Consider the following 21,444-nt stretch of genomic DNA (forward strand, 5'->3'; position numbering starts at 1 on the left):
TGCAATCCTCTAATGGAATCGCATGCTTTTTAAGGCAATTCAACAATTCCTGAGCAATATCAAATCCCGTTTTTTTTGAGAAATTCAGAAATTCAATAAATCTCTCCTGAATTTCAAACAAATTCTTATCTGATGAGAAAGAAAGATACCTTAATATCAATACATTCTGTTCTTGATGACTTACATCTGGTGTTGCATCAGCTATGATAGCATAATAAATTGCCTTTTCACGTTCTGCAAGAATTAATTTCAAAACCTGATCACCACATAAGGAAATAAATTCATTTTGGCTCTGCCATGACAGATAATGCGTATGTTTTTTGCTTTCCCCACGTTCCTGTTCAAGTTTAATTTTGTTCAGATGATCTCTAGTTATTTCATCATAATGGCTTATCAATTCTAAACATCCTAAAAAGTTTCCGTTGCTCACATGCCCTATGTGGGAATTATCTCCTCTGAAGGGGAGACCTCGAGAAGCGAGATGAAGTGTAACATCAATTATTCTTTTAAGAATTGCTTTCCATCTTTCTGTCTCGCACATTATCAGAGTTTGGATGTTGCTGTCAATACCCTTCCCAGCCAGAGACTGCTCCAAAGATTTCCACGAAACATAGCAATTCTTATGTCCTGCACTTTCTTCATGTGAGGGAAATCGAGAATAACATTTTTTCCAAGGCACTTGAGCTGGTGAAAAACCACTTTTCTTCGCAAGACTGCTATTGCCTTTACTAGAAATGGAGTTTTTAAATAAAAAGCAGGGGAAACAGTAAAGAGCTTGATTCATAGAACTCCATACAAGCCAGTCTCGCTGCAATTCTTCTCTTTGGTTTGAGCTTTTGCTGTATAGAAGCTTCTTTTGAAACTGTTGCTTGTTTAGGTCTCGTGGAAACTTAACTGCAGACAGTTTATTAAAATTTGGAGCTCCAATTTTTATTATTTCTGAGCGAAGAGTATCATTTATAAAGTCCGGCCATTCTGCAGGATCACTCAGATTTGCATTGCTAGTTGAATCCAGTTGACTTATATTTTCACTTCTATTTTCATCAAATTTGGAGCCTAGAGAATCTTCTTGAGTTATTTCAATCGCTGATGTAATTGGTTCATTTGATTCCAGTTCAGTTGTTTCAGAAAATACTGGTTGCACTTCAGGATCGTTCAGATTTGCATTATTAGTTAAATCCAGCTGATTTACATTTTCTCCTCTACTTTCATTAATTTCGGAGCCCAGAGAATTTTCTTCAGTTATTTCAAACGCTGAAGTAGTTGGTTGATTTGATTCCAGTTCAGTTGTTCCAGAAAATAACGGTTGAACAGAAAAACAAGCAGAGGATTGAAAAAAATTAGTAATCTCTTGCCTGCCAATAGCACTTTTTTTTTCTTTTTCAGCTCGGAGCCTTTTCTTTTCAGCCCCTGATTTGTGTTTGTAGGACATTTTGACCAAGACCTGCAGTAAAACTTTCTCTAACACGTAAATTAAAACACGCGTCAAGCGAGATCGTAGATTACCGTGAAAACAAAATCAAAGCACATTCGAAATACTACGTCTTTCACGAATCGCAAGAAAATGAGATTTCGAACCGACTCTCCTTGCGGATTGCATTGTAACCGACAGCGCATTGCTAAACGCTGGCTTGCATTGTCTTGTGGTTCTTGGAAGCAGTGGTTTCCCAGGCCGCTATCCGCCTACCCGTCGCGATGTCGCGACCATTGGTCGCATCAACATGTGCCGAGTGGACAAACAGCGTGCAGCTAGCCAAGGTAGATTCCTAGGCAACGCTGATCGCGCGGAAAAATTGACTTAACGAGTTTTTGTAGCGGGAGAAGAAAAGTTTGCGTTGCAAAATTCCAGTGGTCAGGTTGATTTCAGCTTAGCGCTTCATGAACAAAAGCTTAATTTTTTTCGAGAAATTATTAACATTATTATTGGAAAAACTGTTTCATTACTTTACGGGCCCCCCAGAGCTCCGGGCCCCGGTACTATAGGTCCGGTGTCCCCCCCCCCAAACGGCGGCCCTGCGGTGCGTAAAAGAGAGGTAGCTTGGTGTTTGCAAATGAGAACCCCAACCGACTTAGAGGGCGCAGAATTGCAGCATTGCCCGTCTCAATTCCGTCTCAATTCCGGTTTGTCCCACCCGTACGGTGATGGCAAAAGATTGTAGAAAAGTTGAAGTAAGTTAATCAAGAAGAAGTAGGGAAACTTTGGTCAATTTGGACTTTTTTTATGCTGCACAGGAATTTTGTTTTCCAGCGCTCTAAACAGTTTAATAACTCCAGTCACAAATAATTTGGTTACTGAGCTCGCTTAGATCTTGTAGAATTATCATTCTGACATTACCATATCATTGTGAGGCATTTTGTACTTCGGAAAAGTTTAAGTCAGGGAAATTTTTTCGTAAACTTCAGTGCAATAGTTGATTTTAGAATGTAAATTCAGGGTTACCGCCCCCCCCCCCCCCTCAAAGCGATGGCGCACCCCTTAAGTGTGACGGAGTACCCATCCAGAATAAAAGTCCTCAAAAAAGAAAGAAATACCCCTTGAAAAAACTGCCTTAAAAATTCCAATGACGCAAAGCTGCTTTATGGACCACTCCCCCCCCCCGCCTGTGCACCCCTGTTAATTAGATTTTTTTTCTGTGAGAGTTTATTGTTTTACTATTATATAGTCTTTTTTGCGAGGTTTGAGAATTTTTTTTAAGTAATAGAAATTATTTTTATTTAAATAGAGGATTATTTCGTCCCCCCCCCTTCCCCCCAAAACCCGACGCGCAAAGTGCTGGGACTTTTTACCCCTTCTTGCTGGAAGGGTAAGAAGTAATTTTTCATTAGGTTTCACCTTTTTTTTTTTTTTTTTTTGGATGTTTGGGTTTGGCCATTCTTTGGTCTAATTTTACTGTACTAAAATTATTGTGGGCCTTGGGCCTCACTTCCATTTAGTCGGGCGCTGCTTCCTCTGACATACTATATAATGTATCTAAATAATTATAGCTGGTATGGCAGAAGTGCAATTCAGCTACGAATTGCATGATTGCAAGTTCTTCTTTGTTTTATACAGAAAACTGTTAGATCCCGTGAAATATTGGAGTGTTACCTCAAAATAATTTAGGGACGTTTCAGAATTTTCTTACTAAGCATTATATTTCCAAAGACATCGCTAAGGAACATTTTCCTTTCAACAGTGATTTTTGACTTAATTAAATTAAAAGAAAAAAATGCTTCAAGTATTAAAAAATGTTTTATTGAGTTAATACAGCTGGGTATTTTAACTTTTGAGATGCACTAATAGGTGCATCTCAGTCATATAAAAAGCGTTCATAGTTTTTGTCTTTTGTACATAAGCCAACTTAAAATTTCGCTTTACACAAATGTATAGGTGTTTCTGAAAATGTTCGAATTTCATGTCTTCATAGAACATTAAAACCTCTTATTTTTGCGTTTGTGGGGGAGGGGGGCGTGATACCCCAAATTACCGCCCTGGTGTCGCACCCATGCTAAGTACGCCATAGTCTAATGCAAGATTTTGTCATCTTGTTGCGCAGCGAAAATATTGAAAAGTTTCGTCATTAAGTCTTAAATTATTTGCGACATTATTGTAAAATTTTGCAGCGCCCCTGTAGAGGCACTAAATTGTTCTTTATTTAAAACCATCCTTGCTCTGCAGTTTTTAATACTGGCGCATTTCCAATATACGTTCTTTTCGTGAATTTATTGTGAATCCTCTATAAATCTTCGTTGTGTAATATAAGTTTTCCTCCACGTGATGAATTGATGAATCTAATGCTGTTCATTTTCGGACTGAACAACGATTTTGGCAAAAAAGGGAAAAGACCGAGGAAAAATACGCACGTGCTCTGAAAAGGAAAAATAACCAGCATAGATTCCCTACACCGATTGTCCTCTAAACCAAAATCCCTACAACCAGTTTGATTGACATACCCCCCTCCCCCCCACTGGGAGAATTCCCATCCATCATAATCCATCATACTCTCAAGCAGAAATACCTCTGGGGAATTTGGGCGGAAGTTGGTAAATACGGGTTTAACATCGAACACAAAACCGAACATCGCGGATCGTAAATGTATATATCAATATAATAGCAATATATACAGATGGGGGATAAAATAATACGAACACCTGTGAAATAATGAAAAATCTTCATTAATAGGGGGTTGGATCACCCTTTCATTGAAGTACAGACTGAATGCGACGTGTGATAGATGCATAAAGGTCATGGACAATATTTAAACAAATATTAAGCCATTCCTCTTGCAGAACGGTCTCGAATTCCGAAAGTCCAGATGGAGGTGGAAATCGGGAACGAAGTTTGGACTCCATATACCGATAAATGTTCAATAATATTCTAGTCTGGAGACTGAGGGGGCCAGGTGAAATGTTCAACTTTATTGTCATGCTCTTCGAACCATTCTTGAACCCTTTCTCTCACACCTAGCTCTGTGGATAGGGCATTGTAGTCTTAAAAAACTGGTTGCGCTCTAGGGAACAGTCTGAACAAAAGGATAGACATGATTCCCTAGAATGCTTAGATAGTGATTGGATTTGATCCTCCAATGCATCGATTTCCACGGTCTTTGCAACAAGTGGCAAAAGACCGTGCCAAGATATTGCACCCCACACCATAATGGAGCCACCACCATGCTTTACAGTCGGCAAGATGCATTCAGGCTGAAACGCTTCTGAGGTCGTTATCCAGACATAAACGCATCCGGTCGTCAGAAATAGTGTTAATGTCGATTCATCTGACCATATTACCTGTTGCCACAGATGTGGGGACCAGCCTTTGTGATTTCTGCACCATTGGCGTCGCTTGAAACCTTGAAAGCATTAGTTACTATCACCAAGGGGTTACGAATTGCTACTCTGCCATAAATGTTCGCAGCATGAAGGTCCCTTTGACAGTTTTTGTTGAAACGGGGTCCTGGAGATAACTGTTCATTTTGGATGTCATCTTGGATAACGATTGCTTGTGCTTGCAGGCTATTTTGCGCTTCAAAACTTGAAGACTGAAATTGAAAAACGCCTTAAGTGCCAAAAAAGGAAACAAAAAATATTTCGTCAAACTGAAGTTTATGCCAAGAATTTTACTGTGGTAAACGATTTATATGCTTTCCCCCCTAAAAGAAGTTAAAATAACGTTGTTAGGGTCCGCCAGTGGAGCAAGAGTTAGCTCCCGTGAGGTGGAGAGTGCAGTAAGTGCCATTGAAGGTTTTTGAAGGTTACTTATCTTGGTTGGTCCAAGTCCATAATGCAAAAAAAAAAAAAAAGGAGAACGCAGTAAGTACCACAATCCACTTGGAATCTTATTTTTGATGCCCTGTAAAATTTTTTATTTGACACTTACTTTACTTTCCATTTTTAGTCTTTACTTGTCTATCCCTATCAGCAAGCTTCGACTTTCGGCCACTGTCGTGCTTTAAGACTTTTTCCTATCCTCTTTCATGTACGCTGTCATAACTGCTGATACCATACTCCTTGAAAACGCCAAAATGTTTGCTTTTCCTGTAATCGATGCTCCATTTAAACGGGCTCCAACAATCATTCCTTTTTGGACCTCTGTCAGGTCTGATCCTTCGATGCAAGCATGCAATGATGCAGGTGACTGCTGTTGAGAGACTGATACCTTCTTCTTCACGCTCACTAGGTGGCAGACTTCTGTTGCAGATGGCGCGACTGTACTATAGGTGTGAAATACGTCATACTTTTTCACAGATGCTCGTATTCTTTTGTCCCCCATCTGTACGTATGTTAGAAACTTCAATGTTAATTTCTAGCAGCGGAGTTGTTATTTTTGGTATATTTTGCACTATTATATAAAACTATTTATTCCCTTTTGTTCCTTTTTTTTTCGTTTAGCATTTATTACTTATAAATCGTTAAAATTGCAATCTTATAAAATGAATGGGAAAATTTATTCCTTTAAATCAAGTTTTATCTTTGACAGAGAAGAAGGAAAATCAAAATGATTAATTCCTAGAAAGATAATGGCGAAATAATTACTAAAAGGCAAAATCCTTACTATTTCATTTTCAAAGAAATAAAAAAGTACTAATATAATTCTAATAAATAAATTCTAATGGATACGCGAATTCACAGATCGACTTAAATGCACCGAATACATGCAAATTCGGTACAATTTTGAAATTTAAAACAAAATGCAACCTTGTATCTTCTTAAGAACCTCCTCGAAACCAATTTAATTCAACTGAATTAATTTTTATTAAAAATCAAGTACTTTCCCAGTAATTCTATGTAATTTACCGTTTTTCAGGGATCTTCGGAATCATTTCAGTAAAATGAATCGTTTTTTAAAACTTTTATTAGAAAGAACTTTTTAGCAACCATATAAATCGAGCATCAAAACGTAAGGTATACCCTCACTTTTCCCCCCCGATAAATTTGTACTTCATAGTACGGTTTTTACGAAAAAGAAGAAAAAAACGAAAGATTTGTAAACCATTTTACCTTTACATTAAGTAAGAATTCGAAACTTCCTAAACTTTAACTTTTTAGCATTTATACCTGTAACACTTACCTCAGTAATGTCAAAAAATAGAGAAAAAAATGTATTGTCAAGCAGTCGAAAATTTATAATGTTAATAGCGAAATATATATACACTGCTACACACATTGAAAATGCAACACCAAGAAGGAGTGGTCAGAAAGTGATGAAATTTGGAAGAAAGACAGAAACAGCAAGGAATAATAAATGATCTTAATTTCAAAATGATAGGCGGAATACAGAGCGAGAACAGCGTCGGCTCACTAGGATGTAGGACCACCGCGGACAGCGATACATAGGCGGATTTAGGCCGAAATATTTGGGGGTGCAACAGTAACAGAGATCTGGGGCGGGGGGTATTCCCGGAATAACAAGGCAGTGGCGAAATCATAAATAATTTTAGGGCAGGACACACTTTTAAGTCTAAAAAACGCGATGTAAACCATATTTAGTAAGATTAGGGGATGGGCAATTCTTAACATTTCAAACTGCAGAAAAAGTCTTAAACGAAAGTCGATATTAGAAGCAACGGGTGAATCCAGCTACTGGTTTGGAATGGGATTCACGCCCCAGAAAAAATTTGAAATAGTAGTTTTGAAAACGCAGTTTTGCAGTTCTTGGTGATATTTTAGGGGCAAGAAAGGTACGTGTTGCTCCAAGGATATTTTTAGAAATTTTAGTCTTATAAATGTGATTATAGTCCATATTTATAGTTTGGGTTAGGAATGAGACTCATAGACTGTCTCCAATCGATTTTTTGAAAAGCAGATAGAAATACGTACCCCCCTCACCTCGCCCACGCTACCTCTTTAACTTTTCATAACTGAAGTTTCAAAAATACTACGGAGGACAATTTTTGATTCTGTTACCGGACGGGGTGTTCTGGAGCTCTCACCCTGGAAAATTTTCGAAATTGAAGTCCTAAAAATGAAGTTCTTCTGCAGTACTCCATGGTATTAAAAAAAAGGATTCTCACACTTAAATATTTCGAAATAGTAGATTTCAAAATCAAAATATTAACTCTTTGATGATATTAAAGAAAGGTGGTCGGAGGTCCTTGTTCGAATATTTTTCAAAATTAAAGTGATAAACAAATGAGTGATCCAATTCGCCGCCAATAATCTGAAACTGTTGAAAAATTTAAATGTCAATATTTCTTTTTGAAAGAAATTAAGATTTTCCCCCAACATTCTTTTGTTTCCGTAAAAAAACTGCGTTTTCACAAAATGAGATCTTTTCTTCTCTTCAATAATAAATAACATTAAAAAAAAAACATCTACTCAGCATTTTGTGGGGAGGGTCACCAGTCTTGAGTCCCCTCCCCCCTAGATACACCACTACAGCAAAATGTCCGGGAGTCCTCCTTCAAAAATTTTTGAAAATGTACCTTGAAAATGTTGGTTTTCGGTTGATTTCGATATAGATTTTATTGATAAAGTTTCTTGCAATAGCCATGTTTTTTTTTTTTTTTTTTTTTTTTTTTGAACTTTATTAGCCATTGTTGTTTCAAAATAGAAGAATTGATATTGATATACGAATAAATACCCAATTACAGAACATGCAATTATTCTATACAATAACACAGCACTGAACAATAAATTGTTTGAGAAATGCATGAAATTATTTACTAGGTTTTTTTTCCGAATGGATAAAATTACTTTAATTCTTAATATGAGCACATATATGTTTTTCTTGCACCAGCGACGTGTGGTGATACACTGGATTCAAGTAAATTTACTAGTATAGCAGCAATGAATTTTTTCCCCCAACTGCGTTTCCGAGTGAAATATACTAAACTATTTTTTTCAAAACCCAACCAAAAATTTTGGGGGTGCGGCGCACCCCCTGGCACCCCCGTAAATCCGCCTATGCAGCGATACACGAAGAAACACGCCTAGGCATAGAGTCAATAAGGTTGCGGATGGTGACCAGAGGGATGGCTCCATTCCCTTTCAACCATTTGCCACAGTTCGTCTTCTGAACAAGGCAGGGACAGAGTTGCAAACGGCGTTCAATCACATCCTACACATGTTCGATTGGTGACAGATCAGGAGAGTATGGTGGCCAGGGAAGCATCTGTGTGCCTTTGAGAGCATGTTGGCATATGCGAGCACTGTGTGGTCGGGCGTTATCCTGCTGAAAAATTGCATTAGGTAGCCCTTGAAGGTAAGGGATTGCCACCGGCAGCAGCACATTATCCAAGTAACGTTGGGTCGTCATAGTGCCCTGAATACGAACTAGAGGTGATATGGAATTGTACGCAATTGCACCCCAAACCATTATGCCACGTTGTCGTGCGGTGGGACGTTCCACAGTTACTGCCGGATTAGATCTGTCTCCACGTCGACGCCACACACGTATGCGGCGACTATCACTGGATAAACAGAAGCGGGATTCATCTGAGAACACGACATTTCGCAATTCTGTCATCCACGTCGCTCTAGTCCGGCACCATACTAAGCGTTGCTGTCAATGTTGTGGGGTCAATGGCAGTCTTCTTAGCAGACGCCGTGATCGCAGACCACGTACGACCAAGGGACGGGAATTGGTTCTGGTTGACACGGGAACATTCAGGGTATCTTGTACCTGCTGCAGAATCGAGGAACAAGTGACTTGTGAGTCTGCTACATCTTGTCGGTGGATGCGTCGATCCACGCGTTCTGACGTCAATCTTACCACATTTCGTTGCTCCAACCATCTTCGGCACAGCCGATGCACCGTGCTCGCATCCACGTGGGTATCAGCTGCGATTTGGCGAACGGACCAACCTCCCATTCTCAGTCCGATCACCATACCCCTCGTAAAATCGTCTATCTGCTGGAAGAACCTTCGTTGACGGTTTCCTGGCATTCTCTCGTGTTACACGTATCCTCCAAGACAAAAACAAAATTTCTTCGATAATTCTCCAGTTATAAATAACGACACGAATATTGCCCATTCTGAAAGTTCCTTCCCTTATATCTTACTTCACGTGCGTCGGAGAGCTGCGCATTTCACATCATTTACATAACTCAGTGATGTACGTCTACTCTAAAATTTGCATAAATTTCTGAACACTCCTTCTTGGTGTTGCATTTTCAATGTCGAGTAGCAGTGACGGCTCGTCACTATGGGCCGGGTGAGCCGTGCCCACCCGACAAAATAGTGCATAATTAGAATATTTAAAAATGTCTTTTGTGTTTCAGTTCTAAATAAAATCAGCGCATGAAACTGATTTTAAATTTCTATCACTCTACTAATCGCTAATATAAGAAAAAAGTGTTCCTTTTCTATCAAATAGCGACAGCGCTTTAAAAAATGATTCTTTAGGTCATTTTAACGACGGCCCACATCTTAACCAACTGCGAGCATTAAATAAAAGTAACGAAAGCAGCAAGCGACATCACCCCGAACGATGCGTATGGGCCATGGGCCGGCTCCCTTCCTGCCCCCTCGAAAAGTATCTTCATCCAATAGCAATAGTAGAAGCAATGGGATAAATGTGTCTCGTCTCGCGTAGCTTATACGAAGTTTCAGTGAGGCGATAGGCAGAATTTTCGGAGTCCACCCAACGGGAAAAGGAAAAATTCTCTCAATCACTTTCTCTTTCTCTCTCTCTCTCTCTCTCTCTCTCTCTCTCTCTTTTGATTTAATCCATTTTTCTCCTTTTCTTTAATCTTAAACGGCTGTTACTATGAGGTACTGGGGTTTACAATATTTTGGGTTCCCACTCATTTCATTGCATGCGATGTCCATTTTAATTTGTTTATTTTTCTTTATGGAACTTAGAGCGCATTCTCGAAATTTCTGAATGGACATTTTATTTTCGAAAAGGCGTTTGCCGTTTTTTGAGTTTCAGTTTGAATTTAGGTTCAGTTGGTTTTCAGTGTCGTGCTAATATAATAAGACTTTAAATTTTTGAATTAAAAGCTGCACCTAAAATAATCTTCATTGGGTGAGATTTTTTCAATTTTCTTATAAGCTATGATATTTGGTTAAAGTAGTAAGTCTTAATCGTGGTGCCCTTATTATCATGTCTTTTCTACGCTAGCGTATTCTAACGCTTAGCAAACCTAAATTATTACCCAATGAAAATTAAAAGTAATTTAAATTTCTTATAAAAAAGAATATATTGGTAATTAAGTAAACTGTTTCTAGAAAAATTGGTTACCAGTTTCGTAATTTAATATATATGAGCCAGTGAGAAGCAAAGGGATGTAAGTGGCAAAATTAAAAATTTGGAGATAACCAGTACAAATGGTAGATGAACCTCTCCTCTGTCTTAGGGCAAGAGATAGCACTAGTAGCCCTGGTACGTGCTGCTCTACAGCATGATTTAGAAGAAAAAAATCTATGAAAGCCTACGCAGGAAGTTATCGTTAAACGCGTTTTACTCAAAACTTGAAAATGTCCACTTACATTTTTTTGCTTCTCATTACCTCATATAATAATGAAACATGTTAAAGTGAAAGTTAATGCTGCTGCATGATCCCAGTCACAATCTAATTTTTGCTATTCTGTATGGGAAGAAGGAGGGGGAAGGGATTCTCATTGGTCTTCATCGCCTTATTATTTGGCACGCCCACCTTAGTTCTCTTCATTTTATCTGTTTTCCTTTTTCTTGTGAAAACTTTATACAATCGTCAGAGGCAACCCGACTTTTTGGGATGGGAGGAGAGTGGCTGAGTTCTCAAATCACAAAATGAAACTCCGAACTTTACCGAATGATATAAATAAAGCATGCACACATACTAAAACATAATTAGACGATACATTAGGCCTGAAAAGCTATATGAACTCCAAATTTGCCAAATAAAGAAACATTTGGGAGGCCACAATGATCTCCATCAGGGCGCCCCTGATAACAGCGGGCCCACCCGCCAAATTAAGCCACGAGCCGCCACTGTCGAGTAGTGTATTTTCATCTGAAGTGTTCCTTCATTGATTTAGCTCAAAGTAAGTTGAAGAAAGCGATGAAACACAAATAGGGAATACCCGACACGTTCTTAAAATTTTCGCTTTTTTGGGGGAAAAAAAAGGCATATTATACCCTTGAAAAGAGAAAAATGTCACTTATAAATTGTTCTTTTCGATGAAAAATTCGAACTTTTCTAAACAAAAATAAACCCACTTTAAGGCTTATTTTTAGACTTATGAGTAAACAAAAGAAAAGGGGGGGGGAATATCATACCAATTTATACACTGGTAACGATAGAGCCCATGACGTGAGAAGGCACTAAGGATTGATGGGTCCCCAAAAGGGAGCAGAAAATTGAGAGATATTTTTTTAGAAGGCGTCTTTAAATATTTTTCGAGTGACCCCTAATAGCTGACAGCGGTGGCTGCCCCATAGGTCGGTACCCCCCATTCAAACCACTTAATTTAAGCATATCAATGCTTTAAATATTGAATTATTATGTATTTTACTGCGCACTTGTACATAAAAAATTTTTTTTACTTGTACTTGCTTAAAAATGAGTTGTATGAAATGAAAATAAGGAGTCTTTAAAATTAAAATCCAATGTTCGCAAACACCTTACATAAATATACATGCCTTTAAGATTGAACAGATAAATTCCCCTCTCAGATATGTTTGATTTTGAGCAGGACTCTTCAAGTTTGATTCCTTCTTCCAATTCAGATACTTGAAGCCAATCACATGGTAAACCTGGATATCCAACAATCAGTTTATAATTTCCCATTCTGTAAAGTAAAAAAGTACATACATTGCATACTAAAAATGTTTTGACTACTTTTGCATTAAAACTTTGATGCCTTTACTTACCATAACGACGAATATAATATGATAAAAAGCAAAATAAATTTGTTTTTGGATTGACAAACAGTGGATAAACCGCAGTTTAATTTAAAATCACATTTAGTTGTAGTAATAGGTGTCACAAAGTTGGTTCACATTTGCACATAGAAAATACTGCAAAGACCTAAGAAATGCTTTGGGTTTGATAGCCAAAACACAACAGGATTTCCAATTCTGTTTTTCGGAATCGTCACTCTATGCGATTCGTACTAAATGGAATTTTGTACAACAGTTCCCTTATGAAAAGATATTGTGTTCGAAAATGTCTTTTTTATTTTTCATTTTTATTTGAATTTGCAAAATAAAGAAAATCTTTAAAATCAACCTGTTTTTTTACGGAAATTTCATATCAAAGATGCCATACAGGGTATTCCGCTTTAATCTGCAAAGCCTCTATTTTCACAACTGGTAATCCTAGATGCATAATTCTAATTGCAAAAATGTTCAAAATTAGATGCAGGGTTAAGATATTGAAAGTTTGAAACAAAAATAAAAATGAGTCAAAAAAAAAAAAATTAACTTTTTATACGGGCCGCAGATCCCCTAACTTATGTTTAGAGAAATGATCTCCATTAAAAAATGTTACTGACACAAAAAACTTGACATTTGTGTGACCAAAATTCAAGGAGATATTCCAGTTTAAAGTTTTAAGGGACCATACAGAAGATGAGATTGGAACATATCGCCCTTTCAGAAGAATGACATGTTGTCAAAGTAAAAAACACAAAATATTTATATCTTTCAACAATAAACGCAAAGGTTATGCCGTGATACGCAAAAACACACTGAAAAACTTCGAACAATTTGAAAAACCACACTCTATGCACACATATAATTTTAAACACTTGTTAAGCTTATCAGCTGCAAGAGGATCTAGATCATATTACGGAGTGGGCTGATAAATGGAGTATGGCTGTTAATGTTGGGAAATGTCAAGTGCTACATTTAGGACATGGAAATAAGTGTACAATTTATTATTTGCAAGGTTCAGTCATTAGTCAGGCAGAAAAAGTTACTGATGTCTTAATAAGTCAGGATTTAAAGTTTAGTCAACAGTGCAGCATAACTAGTGACAAAGCCAATAAGATGTTTGGGTTTATCAATAGATCTATTTCAAACAAATCTAAATAAGTTCTTCTGCCCTTATATAGAAGTTTGGTAAGACCTCATTTGGAGTATGCTGTTCAGTTTTGGTCTCTTTATCTTAAGAAAGATATTAATATATTGGAAAGAGATCAAAGGCGGGCTACAAGGCTAATGAATGGACTTTCTCGTTTAGATTACGATTCCAGGCTTAGAATGCTAAAAATGTACAGTCTTGAGCAAAGAAGAGACCGAGGGGACATGATTCAGTTGTTTAAATTTATTAAAATGAAAGATGTTACGGGGCTTAAGTTTAGCACTGAAAACAGGACAAGGAGTCATTGTTTTGAGCTATTTTAATCTCAGGCTAACATGGATATTAGGAAAAATTATTATTTTAGCAGGGCATTGGAAGCTTGGAACAGCTTATCGGAAGAGGTGGTAATGAGCAAGAGAATAGATAGTTTTCCGAGGGCCATTGATCTTCACTGGAGATTGTAAATTGACTAGAACCAGCCTAACTGGGTCCAGAGCCTGTTGCTGGTTGTCACTTTTGTATTTGTATTTGTATTTTACTGCAATATTTTCCCCCAAAAGGTGTTATTGGTGGCGAGTGAAAAGTGGTGTAAGTCACCAAAACGCTGTGTTTCATATCTCGGTGAATATTGGTCGTACTAATTTTAAATTTTTTGTGTTGGAATTATTTTTCAATGGAAAATATTTTCCTAAATATGAGCTAGGGGGCCTGGGGCCTGTATAAAAAGTTAATATTTTTATTTCCTGAATCATTTTTATTTTTGCTTCAAACTTTCAATGTCTGAACTCCGCATCTAATTTTGAACATTTTTTCAATTGGAAGTATGCATCTAGGACCAACGATTGCGAAAATAAAGGTCTTGCAGGTTAAAACGGAACACTCTGTATAACTTTATTTATTTATGTATTATTATTTGTTGTAGTACATTGTATGTGCAACAAGTATAGACGTAAATAACCAGCTATTTTTACAGTAGTTGTTTTGCTTCTAATGCCGACCGAAACTTAATGTAGTGAAGCACCGTTTATTCGTTTTTGAAGGGACTGTATGGAAAAAAAGTATGATAAGTTTACTTTAATACGTATACATAAAGCTCGGCCGGAACCAATTTAAAAATTGCATAAATGATAAAAACGTATAAAAGAGAAAACACGCCCAATTCGATGACTCTTAGGTTAAAATATATATTATCGTATATATAATGGTTCATTAATTGCAATAAGACCTACACATAAGGGTAAATGGTGTACCTCGGACATATGTGTACCTTGGACCTAGGCTGATTATAGCTCTGCTTATTAAAATATTTGAATAGCAACATGTGTAGTTAAAGTATTTGCCACTAGACGTCTCATTGAATATCTTTCTGTTTTATTGAAAGCTCATCTGATGGAAGTATCATTAAAAAAAGAAATATACCATTCAAAAGTAAGTTTTTCCAGATACTTTTGGGTATTTTTTATTATGAAACAAATATTGCTTATTCTGAAATGAAGGTCATGCATTTTACAGTCATGTTCTAGCTATAACACCCATGTGCTTGAAGCAAAGTTAATCCTAACTGTAACATGATGGTCAGCTATTTTGTTTTTTATAACCAAGTAGTGTACCTCGAACCCAATACAAGTGGTGTACCTTGGACTGGTCCAAGGTACACACTTCTGCATAGCTAATACAACTCCTAAAATTACATATTCTCCAGTTTGTTGGAATAGTTGGACGAGCATTCCCACTGGCCTTCATATTATCAAATATAATTAATGGCTTTAAGGTCACTCGCTTACATATACTGAATGAAAATATTTCTCACGATTTTGATTTCCTCTTATTAAACGTCACTAATCTCTCAATGCAAAAGTAACAAGAAAACACACAAAATGATTTTACTGGTGTGTCAACATCAGAAGCTAGTATTTCTTTGCCAAGCCTTGTCACTCCTGAAGAAATAAGGCCATATCCAAAGGCACTACCGAGAAAACAATTTAATAGGAGGAGATTTAAAAGAAAGTCTTGTATTTTGACCGACACACCCGAGAAAGAGAATCTTTAAATAGAAAAGTAAAACAAACTAAGACAGTAAAACCCCCTACTAAACCCCAGGTAAAAGAAAACTTTATTATTCCTCAGAGTCTGAACCTGAGAATATCAAAGATTTATATGAGGATACCGATATTTCAGATCATCATTTTAATGAGCTAGAAGATCCAGATAACGTCAATATTCAGATTGGTGTTTTTATATTGATGAAATTCTCTGGCTAGAAAACTATCAAATATTTTCTTGCAGAGATTATTTCTATTGCTGATGATAGATGTGAATGTAATATCTGAAAAAAAGATCCAAACTGTCAAAAGTTCACCAGAGAACATCCTACCCTTTATGAAGTTGACAAAAAGGATATCATATTCAAGCTACCACACCCAATACTAACTGGTGGATCTTAAAGGCAGCTTGAGAAGTTTACATTTGGAATTGACTTATCCGATTACAATCTTAGTTAGAAATAAGTGTAACTTAAAAAATAGTCTTTAGTATGGTTTTCAGAAGCTAGAGCGTCTTGTCATTTTATTAAAAAAGTGAACCGTAATAAGATAATAAGATCTAAATTTTTAGTTATCATTGAAACAAATAAAAAATGTATTTCTAAAATTATGTGTGGTTTACTAATTGATAAATAGTGATGTTCTTACTGAAAATCATGATTTCTTTACTTGTTAATCATTAGTCCAAGGTACACCATCCCAAGATACAAAGTACACTACCGGTGGTGTACCTCGGTACTAATTGCATTCTTTTGTTTTTTCTTAAAAATGTAATTGAAATAAGTTAAATAAATTTTTAAGAAATTTATATGTTGTGTAAAAAATCATACAGTTTTAACTAAAGATATTTGTATTTGGATTTGGCAAATAATTATGAAATTAAAAATTGAAAAGTGAAAATAGGTCCGAGGTACCCCACCTTCTCCTATGCATTAAAAATATCTATTGCTTAACTTATAAATGTAATAAATATATAAATATAGCCTTGAACGTCATTGAGATTTTCGAAAGAGATAAAAAATTCTTCTCTAGATTTAATATTTACATCTTGATGAAGTGCAATGTAATAGTATTAAATAAAAAAAAATGCTACAGATTTGGTGTCTCCGAAATTTTGGTGCCCCGGCCCTTGTCCCATGTTGCCCAGCCTTCTCACTCTGAATAGAAATTGATAGCTGTAACTCGTTTAGGAAGCAAAAATAATGAGTTTACTTCTTTGATCAACTATTTTTTTTTCATAGTTGCTAATTTAACTTATGCCTACAGCATGGAGTCATTATAGTATTTTTTGCTGATCTTTCTATTTCTTTAACGGCTTCCTTGTTGTCTGATGTCGATGTAATAACCAACTAGTCATCAGATACAACAAAAGCACATTTTTTCAAAGGGAGATACAAATACTCGAACACTCTTATAAAAAGGAGGCCAAAAGTCTGAGATAAAACAAATTTCAATTCGTTTATTGGAACCATCTTGGTTAGAATTTGGTTGAGTTGTGTCAGTTTGTGTTCAGAGCCTTCTCAGTCGCAGTCCTCAGAATCTTCATGAATAAATTTGGTAGCAAATTTCATATCGTTAACGCATCAATGAATGACACAAAATCTTCCCTACTTTTAGCTTTTTCTCCACAGTGGATGCATCTAAGGACTAATGTAATGTGCTGCTATTTTTAGGCGAATTATCTGGTGTTTTATGAAAAACTATTAAGAAAAACCCTGAATCAAAAATTCAACCATGAAGGTGAATTTTTTCTGATAATTTTTTCTGTTATCTCTAGTTTGCAGCAGTTAATTACATGAATTTTGGGTTTGTTGATATTTCTTTGTTCGTTTGGATTGTGAGTTGTCTCTACTTTACGCAATTTCTAAATCACTCTTTAATACTTTCTCGTCTGCGTAACTCTGAACTACGCTTCGCTCTAAAATTACTTATGTTACGTATGGACTTCCACCAATCATAAGTTTTCCATTATCACGATGCCCGAGATAGTTTGCCTTACTCCAACCATTATTACTGTTTTCAAAGGTTGGTAATTTTCTTTTTTTGTTCTCTTATGATTGTATTATTCAACTTTCTTTTTTAGTGTGTCATATTGTGCGTTGAATCTCAAAATATCTTTTCTAGAAAACTCAGTAGTTTTATAACGTTGAAGGTTTTTATGTTTTTCTAAACTACCACTATCGGAAATTGTGAGCTTTTAAAATTTCGTTTACTGTTCTGTTACTTAAGTTTGACTAATTAATAATGAGTCATGCTGCAATTATATCCCCGCTTTTTTCACTTCCCCCAATTCCCCCTCCGTGGATCTGCGCTGTTATTACTTGGTCAGCACTTCTCAAATTTTCCCAGATTTGCATCTTCTGACAAGGATTATTTTCATTCTTTTGGGAATTGAACTCCATCGTTTGTTTTGAATGCATGCCAATGTTTTGAACACATTTTAAAAAGAGGTACATCTTTTCATTCATCCCTCTTAGGAAAAAAGTGTTATCATCAACACGTTTTAGAAATTATACATCACTATGCATCTTTAAAAATCCAATGTTTGCTACGTGACCTTATTTAGAGCTAAATAATGTTATTTTTTTTTTTAGAGTTCATAATTTTTGTCTCATTATTTCGGGAAACAATGGTAGTTATCTCCGTAGTTGCAAGAAACATTTTATTCAGTCATATGTTTTTTATTCTTTAATTTATCCAAATTACTTATCGCTCTTTATTTTAAACATTAATCTGCTGCGAAACTAACTCATTGAATTAACTAAAGTTTCATTTCCTAACGGTTTTTTTATTTTTCATCTTTACATAAATCTCGAAAAATTGTACTAGAAACTACAATTTTATGACCAAATGAATTTTAAAAATTTAAATATCTTATGTAGACCTCCACCCAAAAGCCTCTTAACTCCTTACATGTGCTTCTTTAATAGCGTACGTTACTATGAATACATCTCTATCCACACTGACTGTAATCGTTATAGAAGTCTATAAAAACGAACTTTTTATCTTCACAAAAGGAAAAAAGGGTACTTTACCTTATTGCTGCCCTTTTATACTCCAAGTCAAAAATATTGTATATAAACTCGTTTCTTATTTCTGGGCCATCTTCGCTAATTGACGCCCATTGGTTAATTCCATCCATTCCTGAATCTGAAATTGAGTTTGTTTTATTAAAGGTTCCGCAAAACACAATGTAAATAATTAAATTTAGGACAAATTTTGCCATGGGCAGGTAAACGGTAGTATCTGCAGAAATGAATTTTTGAGATGTTTGAAGATTTTAGATTCCATACTAACAATAGAGAAATGTTGGAATCATACTTTTTTTCCTGCTTTGTTTTCAGAGCAAACCAAAATAAGTAAGCTTGTACCATAAAGCTACATAAAATGGAGAACAAAAATGCAAAAAAATGAAAACTGGAAAATTTGCAGATATACACTATATGACCAAAAGTATTGGGACCCTTTCAAAAACTCAAATTTTTAAGGATTTCTCGAGAAATAAAATACCAATTGTTTTGTAACTTTTGTCGCGTAAAAAGTATGCTTTAACTGTCATTTTCCATTAAAAGTAATATCACCAACGCATTTAGGGGACCAGCAACAAATTGAGAAAAACAAAAATGTTTTTGATCGTCGTTCATCGTAAATAACTGAGAATAAACTGTAAATTTCAGAAATTGGTTACCTTACTATATACAATTACTTTACGTACTTTCGACAAAATATCCCTGATTTTCATGAATATGTAAGCATTTCTTTCAGAACTCCGAATTTTATTTGAAGGTTTTTGGCTCATAACGCGTAAAGTTTTCCATCAAAGCTTACCAAACTTTCAACTTGACAGCACACAAGAGAAGTAAAATATTAAAATTTATAATAAAAATGTTGAAAATTTGATTAAATATGGATATTTAAAGCATTTCATTTTTATCTGCGCATGCGCGAAAGATAGCAGTTTATAACTTTCATAATCCAAACCCCAACTAGATTCTCCAACTCATTAAAAATTCCAGTTCAATATCTTAAAAATTCCGCAAGTTATCAGCGATATAATGAGCCAAATTTGAATAGATCTCGGATAGGCGACGACTCGTTAGGGGTCGTTTGCAAGTTTGCAACATCTTGCAATCGCTCTGTGTGATTCGTGATAAAACAAACTATTTGCGAACGATCCCTCACGATTCGGTGTCAGTCCAAGAGCTATTCAAATTCAGCTTATTAGAACGCTGATAACTTCTTGAATTTTTAAGATATTGAATTGAAATTTTACTATGGGTTGGAAAATCTAGTTGAGGTTTAGATTATGAAAGCTATAAATTGCTATCTTTCGCGCATGAGCAGAGAAAAATTAATTGCTTTAAACGTTCATATTTCATCAAATTTTCAACATTTAAATTTCAAATTTTAGTTTTATACTTCTCTTGTGGGACATTCTATAGAAATGTCAACCTCAACCTCAGAATTTGTTTTCCATAAAGCCTTAATTGTGACCTATCATTCCATTCAGCATACTTTCTAGTACATAAATCCAGTTGGCTCTAAACGTGCGAGGTTGTAGAAAAAGCTTAGCATATGTAAAAAACATGCGTCTACGTTTTCTAGTGTAATGTAAAATTTTTTGCAAATTTTTAAAAGAACTATGTATATTCTAAATGATTAGATGTTAGCCCAGTAAAATCGACTGTTCTTTTTGCATACATTATAAGATAAGTATTTTAATTAGTTTGATTATTTCACTGAAAATATTTACGTTACGTTAGTCACGAAAATGTACTATTTTCTGCTTAAAAACTAAACCAGGGGATTGAACCAAACAGCACTTGTTATTTTCTTACATCTGTGTCATATCTACTTAAAAAGTGCAAAATATTTATTTTAGTATCAGTAGATATAAAAAAATTAGTGTGACTAACGTAACATTTGAGCTGTTACTAACGTAACAGTTTGCATGTGACTAACGTAACATTTTAAAAATGACTGCTAATATTTAAAACTTATTTAATTTAATGTACATTTTCATGCATTCTATATTGATTAAAAATATAAAGGGTGAAAAATACCAGTAAAATTACATTGTATAGACCTTTTGTTTACATAGAAAAATACTTTTTTATAGGTCTTTATAAAGATATTTCCAATTTAAAGAATTATTAAAAAAGAAAAATTTGAGTAAAGCAAAATGAGTACTCTGCTGAATGTGCATTCAACACAAGAATCCAAGTTTAAGAATTAAGATAATTGAAATACAGTCTTAACAAAGGAGAACGTCTCTATTTTTTAGAAAATACATCTCCACCTATTATTAAAATGAAGTAATGGCTGCTCGTTGGAAAACATTTGAAGAGGTTACATGATACAGTGACAATAAGCGCTGCTGCCATATATTTCAGAAAATGCAAGAATGATCATTTAGAAATTCAAACATTTGCGGTGAATCTGGAATTAAAATGCATTCTGCAAAAACGTTCGAATATTTTTTTTTCAATATTCATTTTAATTCAAAAGCATGCACAACACTATTCGTTCGATGAATCAGTAAACCTTAAAAAATAATATGCCATTGAAAAGTACTACGGAGTTTCTTATGACGATAACTAGTATATCGGCAGAATACTGGATTTCGGTGAAACTATCAATTTGCATAAAGTTAATTTTTTAAAAGAGAGATATTTAGGATTTAATTAGCCCAAGAATGATGTTATTCAGTTTGTAAAAGCCGTTTTTTATTTGTTTATTTTTTTTCGCACATTCAAATTGAGTTAATTGAACTGAATCCTTCCATTCAATTTCTTACACTAATGTAGAAAAAAAGTAAAGAAAGAACCATAATGCAACACAAAGAAGGTTCCTAAAAAGTGTAGAAGTAAGTAGAAGTAATATAAGAGCAAGAAATTAATTATAAAAAGTTTTTTATATGCATTCATTGCTTGTTATTCGATTGTTACGTTAGTCACACACAGTTTTTCGT

General features: G+C 35.3%; 1 protein-coding gene across 1 annotated transcript; it reads right to left on the bottom strand.

Moving 5' to 3' along the window:
* Positions 1-2,901: 2,901 nt before the first annotated feature.
* LOC129218326 (arylsulfatase B-like) lies at positions 2,902-18,623 on the bottom strand (the record flags this gene model as incomplete). The annotated part of the gene is given in 3 exon segments (XM_054852562.1): positions 2,902-2,958; positions 12,034-12,196; positions 18,509-18,623. Coding segments are annotated over 3 exon segments (335 nt in total), but the record flags the coding sequence as incomplete, so codon positions are not given.
* Between the last annotated feature and the right edge of the window lie 2,821 nt (positions 18,624-21,444).

Source organism: Uloborus diversus, chromosome 3 (assembly GCF_026930045.1).
Source record: "Uloborus diversus isolate 005 chromosome 3, Udiv.v.3.1, whole genome shotgun sequence".
Classification (NCBI taxonomy): domain Eukaryota; kingdom Metazoa; phylum Arthropoda; class Arachnida; order Araneae; family Uloboridae; genus Uloborus; species Uloborus diversus.